At 41.1% G+C, this 12,089-nt stretch overlaps 1 protein-coding gene across 6 annotated transcripts in view; it reads left to right on the top strand.

The window, feature by feature from the left end:
* Positions 1-11,767, top strand: part of DRAM1 (DNA damage regulated autophagy modulator 1) — a 41,159-nt gene extending 29,392 nt beyond the window's left edge. For all 6 annotated transcript variants that reach the window (XM_056574583.1, XM_056574582.1, XM_056574587.1 and 3 more), the window contains 5 exons: positions 225-367; positions 2,795-2,972; positions 5,627-5,685; positions 8,082-8,174; positions 11,373-11,767. In XM_056574583.1, coding sequence (XP_056430558.1) covers positions 225-367; positions 2,795-2,972; positions 5,627-5,685; positions 8,082-8,174; positions 11,373-11,417 — 518 coding nt within the window. In that variant the 3' untranslated portion in view covers positions 11,418-11,767. The remainder of the gene's footprint in view (positions 1-224; positions 368-2,794; positions 2,973-5,626; positions 5,686-8,081; positions 8,175-11,372) is intronic.
* The last annotated feature ends 322 nt before the right edge of the window (positions 11,768-12,089 follow it).

Genomic DNA, 12,089 nt, shown 5'->3' with positions numbered 1-12,089 from the left:
GGTGATGTGCAGGACCAAGAGCCGTTGTAATGGCAGCTGTGGGGGATCAGGGTAGTTGAGTATCAATTCATTTTTATATTTACACAGCCCCCAGCCACATATAGAAAATGTTTATCTCTAGACAACCCTTTTTAGTAAATTTCCTCCAATGTACCTGTTTGACATGTTTTTCTTTCTTTTAATATATTATGGTATGATTTACTCTTGTGTTTCTGTCACATCAGGTGCTGCCACAATGTTTGTAAGGTATAAAATAATCCAGGCTCAAAATCTAAGAATCTCTTATCTGAATTACTGGTTCAACTTGATATCATTTCTAATTGGAGTACTTGGCTGCATTGGGATGGGAATTGTGGCTTCATTTCAGGTGGGTTAGTCGGCCAACATCTAATTATAAATACTCAGTGTAGTACAATGTTGGTGAGTTAATAAAGCAAGTGAAATAACCCTTTGCAACCAATCAAGTTCTAGCTTTAATTTTCTTATGTTTTTTTGGAAAAAAAAGGAAATAACAATCTGACTGATCACCATGTGCATAAGTATAGGGTCCATGAATATTCACGAGGTGGGCAGGCATGTAGGCTCAGAGAGGAGAGAGGAAGGTATGCTGGGTATGCCAGGTCACGACTCAATTGCACAAAGGAATTAGGGGCACATCCCCAATTTTACAGTTGTTTTTGTGACATGAAACCAAAATATCAACATTTTAGAGCAATTTTTTTTATCATGATAATGCAAATTGCAATATAATTGCACTATTTCCACAGTAATTTCAGAAAATAGTGTTAAAATTGTGGCAGTGTTGCAAAACTACTGAACACAGCCACACTTTAAAAGGGGTATTCCAGGCAAAACCTTATTTTATATATATTAACTGGCTCTGGAAAGTTAAACAGATTTGTAAATTACTTCTATTAAAAAATCTTAATCCTTCCAATAGTTATTAGCTTCTGAAGTTTTCTGTCTAACTGCTCAATGATGATGTCACGTCCCGGGAGCTGTGCATGATGGGAGAATATTCCCATAGGAACTGCACAGCTCCCGGGACATGAGTCATCAGAGAGCAGTTAGACAGAAAACAACAACTCAACTTCAGAAGCTAATAACTATTGGAAGGATTAAGATTTTTTAATAGAAGTAATTTACAAATCTGTTTAACTTTCCGGAGCCAGTTGATATATAAAAAAAAAGTTTTGGCCTGGAATACCCCTTTAATAATGTGTATACAGTAATTTGACAATTTTGTGCAAATGTCTTGCAGCCTCTTTACCATGTGACTACAATTTCAACATTATTGGTCAACAACTTGTTAAAGCATCTAAAGCCAACCTATGTTTCTATGAATATGAATACCATTTCATAGTGTATATATAGAAATAATCTACATCTCAAGTAACAGTGCTAATACATTGCATTACATAGTATTGTTCTTGCAGTACAGCCTGTATTATTGTACAGATTTTTTTACTTTTATAAGATTGTAATGTAGCCCTTGGACAACTTTATAGCCAGAGGTGAACAAGCAAGAATAGCCAGAGGTGAACAAAGTTATCACCTACATCAGAGGTCCCTAACCCAGTCCTCAAGGCCTAACAGTCCAGGATTTGAAATGTTTCCTCTTCTATTTCAATGGAGTAACTAAAAAAAAAAAACTGAAATGTTGTGAGCCTTGAGGACTGGGTTGGGGACCACCAGCCTACTTGTTTTCATACTGTTGCTATTGGAGTAGTGTGTGGCATCAGTCTTATAGTGTACAATTGCATTCACAATTCCACAGGCTAAAGAATCAATACTGACTCCATGTCTACACAGAGCTTGCACTAGTCACAGGGGGAGATTTATTAAAACTTCTGTAGAGTAAGAGTGGGGCAGTTTCCTATAACAACCAATCAGATTGCCTAAATCATTTTTTTTTTTTTTTAAAGAAATCAGCTCTGCTTTTCTAATCATGGATAGCCCCTTTAAATGGAGTTCTCCACTTTGGACAATTTCCTGTTGTTAGAAGGATCCCTTAACAATATACTAACAATATACTAATCACAAAGTGCCCCCCTGCTGGAAATTTTAAAAATGCCTCTGGGAAATATAGGAAGCGATCTGATTGGTTGCTATGGGCAACTGCACCACTCTTCCTCTACACTGGTTTTGATGAATCCTCCCCACAGTCTTTACACCACGTGCAGTACAGTAAACTGGTCCACTGCATTGCAGAACGACGGCAACGGTGTGTGTATCTGTCAACAGTTTCCAAATGCAACTATGAACACATACCTTGGCTATGGCACGAGCTGTAATGCATGATCAATACTAGGTCTGTTTACACGTTATTTCTTGTATCTTCTTCTTAAAATTGTCATGCCAGAGGAAGAAGAAGAAAGGCATGCCAGAAGTTTTGATCAGTTGCAAAGAGACCCAGAGGGATCAACAAAATGAGTGAGGAAAAGCATTTATACGGCCATCCAGGGAAGCAGGAAGGAGATCGCTGCTTCCTTTAACGACCAAGGAATACATGTCAAAAGTTTTTTGAAATGACATGGACACTTTAAGAAATTTATAACTTGTGCTGTTTTTATGACATCATATATCATATAATAGAAAGGTTTTTCGTGAAATAACCTCCAAAGTGGTAAAACAACAGCAAGATGTGATGAAGTGAAGTTGTCCTCTGCTAAACTCCCTACTGTGGCTGTGGTCTTATTGGATCACGACCTTGGTTTACCAGAGAATCCTGTAGTCATCTGGTAGGGCTACTGAATCTGCTAAAACTTACCATAACCTGTATGTTATCTTACAGGAGACATCTGTTATAATAGTACATGACACAGGAGCCCTCATCACCTTCATCTGTGGGGTTGCGTATACATTTCTTCAATCCATTATCACCTTCAAAGCCTGTCCACAATGGAATAATAAAGGAGTCTGCTATATACGAATGACAATTTCTGTTATATCAATTATTGCTATATTTCCCAGTATCCTTTTATGCATGTATAAGTTCACAAGGAAACAGTACTACTCTAGTAAATATGCAGGTGCCTGTATGAAGGGGCCTAGATCAGGGTCCAACAGCACAGGACTTCGATATGGTGTTGAAAATGACACCATAATTCCCTGCCATACCTGTAGCCAATCCAGGGGGCACCTTTAGGAACCTAGCATAGCTCTGAAGCCTGTAGAACCTGCTGCATCAGTATTAATGCAAATATCTGATTTGCATCTGGGAGGGCAATTAGCTTGGAACTACTATGTTGACACTGTAGAAAATTCAGGGGAAATGTAAGCAAACTCAGGAGCACAAATGAGGACTACTGAGGAGGTAAAGCTACAGTGATGATAGCTCTTACCATAACATTATATGAGGGAGCAATTGAACCCAGAACAGGGGTAACCATTCTACTCCTTATATCCTTTTCTTATTGATCAATTGGGCCATAAGGCTGGACCATTATGATAACTTCTCTTCTTCTCAGAGAAAAGTGGCCAGCCCATTATAAGAAGGCCAGTAAGTAATCTAGGACAAATTGGTTGCTGAACCACACTATATATTCAAAGACAAAAAGACATGGCCAACTAATATACAGTAACTCTTGTTAGATTTTGACTATCCAATACTATAACATTCCTGGATCCACTACTTCACAAGAGTATCTCAAGCTGCCAGCAGCTAGGGAACCATGTGACACAACCAACTAATTCTGTTATAGGAGTCAACCTTCGGGAACGACCAGAACAAGCGCTATTGAATGCCCCAAATACACGAAACCTCTAGGGGGAGTCAAGGATTTATTTACCTCATTTTCTTGGCTGTCAAGATTGCCATTGCTACGAGTTGGAAAGCTCCTTCAATTCCCTTACATTTAGTTAGATCCAAGTTTAATTGGATAATGGCCAATGACCATTATTCTTAAAGGGTAGCTCCCTCCATCCTCTTTTTTTCTTCTTCTGTCCCTGCCTATTGCCCATCTATCCCTAACCCCCTCCCTGCCTTTATTTTTTTTTTTTATTATCTTAAAAAGGGCATTTTGTCTGCCTGGTAGTGTGCTCACTACCAGGCAGACTTCCCCAGCAGGCACCACGTCACTGATGCCTGCTGGGGGCCGACACTTCCGCCCTTAGTTCTCCTGACAGGGTGCCTCCAGCTGTTTCACCACTACAAATCCCAGCATGCCCTGACATCTATTTGCTGTCAGGGCATGCTGGGAGTTGTAGTGGTGAAACAACTGGAGGCACCCTGTGTTTGAAGACACCCAGCCCCGACCAATATCGCCCCCCTCACCTGTGCTGGACCACGAGCGGGGGTCCGTAGCAAGCAACAAGCGTGTGCCCGGCTTCCTGTCATGCCCGTACACTCTGGAAACTGTCTCTATGTTTCTGGAGGATTGAAAGTCCTCCAGAACCATAGAGAGTTACCAGAGTGTAGGAGCATGACAGGAAGCCGGGCACACGCTTGTTGCTCAGAGTGTGATGGGCCCTCCTGTAAATGGCGCCCCCTCTCCGTATAACACGCTCCCCCCACGTAATGACAGGACACAGCAGTGAGGAGGCGGTGTATCCCCACTGGAGCCGCGGCTGCAAGGAGAGGTAAGAGCCATGTGCCTCCCTGCTGCAGGGAGAATATGCAGCAGGGAGGCGGCCAGTGTGTGTGTCCAGGGAGCCAATGCGCAGCCCTGGATTTCACTGTGCTCGCTCTCGCCTGTTTGATTGACAGGCGGGAGCGAGCACCGCAGTGACTGGAATTTCGACTCATTTGCCAGGCTCAAATGAGACGAAATTCTGTAGTGACGTCACTGCCGAATGCATTCGCCACTAGGAGGGCGACCCCTAGTGGCCGAATTTAAAAGTGATTTTAAACTGGTTTAAAATCACTTTTTTTAATTAAACTATATTAGAGATATGTTGTAGTACTTAAGTACTACAACATATCAATTTTTTTATTTCATGACAGTGCCCATTTAAGGATTCTCAAGACACCTTGGAGGCAGCCATAGATAGAACCTAACGGAAGTCACCCAAATACTCTATTTCTGCTCATACCTGCTCAGTACCTTTGCAGATTTAGGACTTTTCACATCCCCTCCCCCACTTTGTATGTCTTTGTTTGTCCCCCCCCCCCTACACTTTAAGGGTATGTTCACATGTACGCAGATTTGATGCACAGGATTTTCTGCTGCAGATTTGAATGTAAACCAAATGACTGAGCACAGCTTCTAATTGGCGGTTACAAATCCTGCAAATCAAATCTGCGCAGGATCCTGTACGTGTGAACGTACCCTAAATATTCTTCCAACAGACACGTACGACCATTAGCAGTTCAGACCATGCTTCCTGGCCCTAGATACTCGCTTGCTTATTATGTATTTAACTTCTAAGATTATACGTTCTTGTTCACATTTCAATTGTCTTGTATTCACTTGTTTTTTCGCTTGCTCATGTCTTTGCATCTGCAAACCTTAATAAAATTCTTTGAAAAGAAAAACCTTACATGCAACCTCCCCCACAGTCCATCATACAATAATAGCTATATTATATTGTCTGATCCCTGATGTTTTGAGCTGGAAATGAAACCATATACTACGTTTACGACTTTCCTACTGTCAGTACATTCCTTAACATGTACATCTAACAGTGATAGTGTGTGCTTCATTCGATGGTATGAAAAGATACAATTGTGAAATTGGTGAAGAGGTATGATATTTAACTTTACTTACATTTTATGCATTTTAGTTTGTTTAGTTTTAAACTGCGTTCATTTAAAAAAAAAATATTTTTTAAAGCATTTTGTTTTAAAAAGCTGGAGACACTGGTAGACAAGAGTAGGGAGCCATATGCATTGGTATTAATTAATTAATTGTAATTGTATCAATCACTCTGTTTATGAGAATCTTATCCCACTTTTCATTTATCATACATTCATACCAAAAACCTGTACAGCTAACTTATTTGCAAATATTTCACTTAGAGTGTAAAAGTTTTTCCACTTTGCTTGTAAATAGTTATAGTTATGTATTATTTAGCAAGACATGACAAGTGACATCATATACAACGTTTTTACTTGTGTGGTTCCTCTTTAGTTCAGACACTTTACAGTAACATAATAATAATAATCTGATGAATTCAGCACTCTTCAGCAATTTTTGGAAGCCCTACAGATAATAAATGGAATGCTGGCCAAGCATGTGCACTGTGCAATGTGCTCCATTAATTTGAGGGGGGGGGGGGGGGGGTTGTTTTACTCCATTCTTGTGATCAGTGGGGGTCCCAATGGTCAGACCCAATAAAAAAACTTTTGACATGCAGATATATATCACAGAAAAAAATATTCTGTGAAACGTTACTTTTATTGAAACCTGATTAAAGCAAATCTTATGCTTGAATAGTTGCAGAAACCATATAGCATCATACTTCAGGACAATATGGGACACACAATGCAGTACTAGATATATAAAATGACTCACAGACTGCATCACTTCCAAACCAAAGGTAATGGTAGTTGAGTCTGTAAGTAGAGAGCGCATATCACTTTTCATCATGGGCTTTAATATGGATTTCTCAGGTTGATCCAATATCATTATAGTACAGCTGGGGTTATGAAATAGATCCAATACTGAGAACAGAAAGTGCACTCATGGTTCTGTCCCTATTGAAGCACGTATGCTTTTCCTTAGAGGAACACTCACCCTAAAAAGGATGACCCCACAGACTGACCCCTAGTTTGACCCTGTTAATCTCTAATTACTTATACTCCACATTACAGACACAGTTCATGTCTGCAAGGTGCTAGCGTGCGTCCCACCATTTCCACATCCAACTAGGTATGTCCAGACACATGGGGGTCCCCTCTCTGTCTATGACAGGTATTAATCTAGGTGTGCATATGGCAGAACGTATATGCCCAGTGGGGACTAGCACCTTGTTGGTTCCATATCTGTGCACATGCAACACCAAAAATGTGCTGTGATAGTGAGGATGCTGCCAGGATGCACGTGTGCTACAGGGTGGATACATACATGCAGTACCTGTCCCAGTAGAGGGCACTTCTGTACGTGCATCTCAGAGTAGATGCACACACACAGTATCCTTGTTGTGGCCGTATCCACAGTTGAAATAAAAAAAGCACAAACGGATGCGCTCCGTAGTGTAACACCAAAGGTGAGTTGGTAACGCTAAGTGTGAATTGCGCTTACCACATGAAGTTGTACTCCAACCAAGTACAACAATGGAACAGGGCGTATCATCAAGGGGTCTCTGCAGCTTCGTCCCGCTGAAATAGAATCACGATAAAAACAAGCAATCTCCAGGTAGCAGAGTGGGATCAATGGAAGCGCTGAGACCAGATAAGAAGTTAAAAGGATTTATTTCCCATAATGCAACGCGTTTCACGGTCACCCGCTGCCTGAGGAAGCGGGTGACCGTGAAACGTGTTGCATTATGGGAAATAAATCCTTTTAACTTCTTATCTGGTCTCAGCGCTTCCATTGATCCCGCTCTGCTACCTGGAGATTGCTTGTTTTTATCGTGTATCCACAGTTGGGTATCCTAGCACCACAAGAGTTGCAGTCACTAGAGTTGGGTGAGGTTGTGAAAATATTTTTAATGGAAAAAAAGCCTGATAAAAAAAAATGTGCTAAGCAATCATCAATGCCCACAAATGTCAGCAATTCAGTTGGCCCTGGTGATAGTCCCAGTGCTGGGAGATAGAAGTGTCAACTTTCCGCCTAATATCATTCAGATGTTCGCCAATATTACAGTGAAATTGTATCTTTGTTTTGCCTTTATAATCTTTAGTTATGCACATGTCAAAAGATTTAATTAGTTGCTGAGAGCCCCACAGATTGTTATATATAGGTCTTTGTCTTTCAATGAGTACCGAGCTGGTGAGTAAACATGCCGCTGCCCTCTACACCTGATTATATCTAGTGATCAGTTTGATTTCAGCACTAAGACCCTGACTGATCAAAACTTTTCACCTCTCCATAAGTTTTTCTTTTCAGTAGCGCTTTAACTACAGTTATCTGTAAATTATTATTCTCTGATTATGTCCTATAACTCCAAAGTATTATTTTTCCTATCCCTGGATACAGCCCTCTGCATTTCGCCAAGCAAGTGCAGCCTGTGAGTGGATTGTAGCATTCGGATTTGTCACTTTTTTCCTGACTTACATAAAGGATTTTCAGGTATGTGTCAATAATCATAGTTTCATCTATTAACCCTTGTGCTATTAGCCTCGAGCCCTTGACAAAGCCAACTTGCTTGGCAAAACTTCGTGGAGGGTATTTGTCATGTTTTAACTGATAGCAGTCTGATACTGAGTGATACAATTTATAGCTCTGTTAGTGCCAACAATATACAGTGGGGCAAAAAAGTATTTAGTCAGCCATCAATTGTGCAAGTTCTCCCACTTAAAAAGATGAGAGAGGCCTGTAATTTTCATCATAGGTATAACTCAACTATGAGAGACATAATGAGAAAAAGAAAACCATAAAATCACATTGTCTGATTTTTAAAGAATTTATTAGCAAATTATGGTGGAAAATAAGTATTTGGTCAATAACAAAAGTTCATCTCAATACTTTGTTATATATCCTTTGTTGGCAATGACAGAGGTCAAACGTTTTCTGTAAGTCTTCACAAGGTTTTCACACACTGTTGCTTGTATTTTGGACCATTCCTCCATGCAGATCTCCTCTAGAGCAGTGATGTTTTGGGGCTGTCACTGGGCAACAAGTGTGTAAATCTAAAATAAAAGAGAGGCAGAGCTTCCCATAGGGCGGTATCGTTACAGGTATCAGGAGCAGGACCAGTGAATGGAGTGCACTGAATACTGCTCACCTGGTGTGGTTGTGTAGGAGCCACAACAACCGTATGCACATGGGTCAATCAAGACCAAAAAAGATGGTGGTGCTGCTTCCCCGGCGTCGGTATGGAGGAACTCCAACCGATAAGTAATGGATGGATGATCACAGGAAAAAGACCGGTATGGGTAGTGCAAACCACTGCAGGAGATGTTTTAAGTGGATAGTTTCTTTATTGATTAAGCCGTATAACAACACGTTTCAAGGCTAAAATGCCTCTTCATCAGGTAAAATGGCTTACAAAACAGTTTTGTAAGCCATTTTACCTGATGAAGAGGCATTGTAGCCTTGAAACGCGTTGTTATACGGCTTAATCAATAAAGAAACTATCCACTTAAAACATCTCCTGCAGTGGTTTGCGCTACCCATACCGGTCTTTTTCCTGTGATCATCCATCCACTGGGCAACATGGACTTTCAACTCCCTCCAAAGGTTTTCTATGGGTTTGAGATCTGGAGACTGGCTAGGCCACTCCGGGACCTTGAAGTGCTTCTTACAAAGCCACTCCTTTATTGCCTGGGCGGTGTGTTTGGGATCATTTTCATGCTGAAAGACCCAGCCATGTTTCATCTTCCATGCCCTTGCTAATGGAAGGAGGTTTTCACTCAAAATCTCACGATACATGGCCCCATTCATTGTTTCCTTTACAAGGATCAGTCGTCCTGGTTCCTCTGCTGAAAAACAGCCCCAAAGCATGATGTTTCCACTCCCATGCTTCACAGTAGGTATGTGTTCTTTGGATGCAACTCAGCATTCTTTCTCCTCCAAACACGACGAGTTAAGTTTTTACCAAAAAGTTCTGCTTTGGTTTCATCTGACAATATGACATTCTGCCAATCCTCTTCTGGATCATCCAAATGCTCTGTAGCAAACTTCAGACAGGCCTGGACATGTACTGGCTTAAGCAGGGGGACACGTCTGGCACTGCATGATTTGAGTCCCTGGTGTGTTACTGATGGTAGCCTTTGTTACTTTGGCCCCAGCTCTCTGCAGGTCATTCACTAGGTACCCCCGTGGGGTTCTGGGATTTTTGCTCACCGTTCTTGTGATAATTTTGACACCATGGAGTGATATCTTGTGTGGAGCCCCAGATTGAGGGAGATTATAAGTGGTCTTGTATGTCTTCCATTTTCTAATAATTGCTCCCACAGTTTATTTCTTCACACCAAGTTGTTTGCCTATTGCAGATTCAGTCTCCCCAGCCTGGTGCAGGACTAGAATTGTTTCTGGTGTCCTTCGACAGCTCTTTGGTCTTGGCCATAGTGGAGTTTGCAGAGTGACTTTTTAAGGTTGAGGACAGGTGTCTTTTATACAAGATCAAACAGGTGACATTAATAGAGGTAACGAGTGGAGGACAGAGGAGACTCTTAAAGAAGAAGTTACAGGTCTTGCTTGTTTGTAGGTGACCAAATACTTATTTTCCAACATAATTTGCAAATACATTTTTTAAAAATCAGACAATGTGATTTTATGGATTTTTTTTCTCATTATAATTGATGGCAATGCATGTCCAAGAGGATTCTGAAATAACCTTTTCATTCTTTCAATGGAGTGCAAAAACTGCAGTGTGCACAGTGCAGCAGAACCCCATTGAAAACAATAAGAGATTGCTGCACTGGAATTTCCGAGTGGAATGTAGCCTAAATAATTCAGAGTATGCCTAGAATGTAAAAAATACATTCCTCCTGTATACAGCTGTATTCAAGTGAACTTTTCAATACAGTTGGAGCTACAAGATCTCAGAAAAATGTGTGCTAAATGGACACCCCTTAAAGGTTTTCCCCTTAAAGTCTTTGGGCATAATTGCATATAAATTGTGTGAATAGTGTGAATTTTGTCTATTAGGAGCAAATTTGTAAAGATGCATTTAAGTTGTTCAAGTGTGTAGTTATATACAGTAACCCCCCCAACATGCGATGGCCCCGACATTTGATCAAATCGACATTCGATGCTTTTATATGTCGGGGCCATCGCATTAACTGCTATCCGACAGCACAAAATGCTTAAGCTGCGGTCGGATAGCAGTTTAAGCATCCCGGACAGGTTCACTTACCTATCCCAGCTGCTCCAGGTCCACTTTGCGATCCTCCGGCGTCTTCTGCATCTTCTCCGGGGTCCGGGCCTTGCTTTCTGGCGTCGTTATTACATCAGTGCGCACACCGTCCCGGCGCCGCAACGTTATAATGTCTCCAGAAAGCGAGGCCCGGACCCTGCAGAAGATGCGGAAGACACCGAAGGATCCCGAAGAAGATGCCGGAGCAGCGGGACAGCATCGGGAGCCCCTGGGACAGCATCGGGAGCGGTGAGGACCCGGTCCGGAGCGGCGGGGACAGGTGAGTATAACTTCCTATACTTTACATTGCACGGATCCCTCAACATACGATGGATTCGACAAACGATGGGTCGTTTGGAAGGAATTACCATCGTATGTTGAGGGACCACTGTATTGCATATGCTTCTCATAAGAAGTATTACATGTTACACTGTGCTAATAAATATATATTTATGGTTCTCCCACAGGCTGTCACTTTGAACATTTCTACAGAAATCCATGATGATTTTTGACAATGGCTCAAATCCAGTGTTAAAGAAAGATAGAATATTTAATGACTTTACAAGTCAATAAGAACTTTAGTGGTACACTCTCTGCATTGTCTGATTTGTTTGCAGAGATATAACATATACTGTATGTGTTTTAGTAAATTATGGCAGTCCAAAATGTCTTTTTATTTGTTTTTATGTGTTCATGAATAAATGACTATACTGTGTTCTGGAATTATTTCTAAAAAACAGAATTATACAAGTGTTCAGTCTAACCTATACTAAATCCACCTGAATTTAGTTTTGTATTATATGGCACAGTCAGATGTTTCTGGTATTCTGGAGCAGGGTTGTATTTGCCAGAAGGCTCCTGTGGGCACGCCCCTGTACATTATATATTCACGCCCCCTCTCATAGTCAACACAGTGACACAGACCATATTATAATAAAGTGCCCACCCCTCTGCCGGATTCACTGAATTAGTAAAACGGACCGAAAAAGCCCAATATCTCAGGAGTGGGGAGAGGCAATCTACAAACTATAAAAAGGTATCTGATCAGCACCCTCTAAGCTTTCTATAGGTGCCAAAAACTCACTAACTTTGTGGTGACCACAGGTCCTCTTTAACCCTTTGTGTGCTGTCTTTGAGCTACAGGAAAACATAATTTTAGGTACTGTTAGTAAAGTTTCCTCATC

The sequence above is a fragment of the Hyla sarda genome, chromosome 4, assembly GCF_029499605.1.
Source record: "Hyla sarda isolate aHylSar1 chromosome 4, aHylSar1.hap1, whole genome shotgun sequence".
Taxonomy (NCBI): domain Eukaryota; kingdom Metazoa; phylum Chordata; class Amphibia; order Anura; family Hylidae; genus Hyla; species Hyla sarda.
Note: the sequence above shows the minus strand (reverse complement) of the source record. Positions and strands in the feature narration are given on the sequence as shown.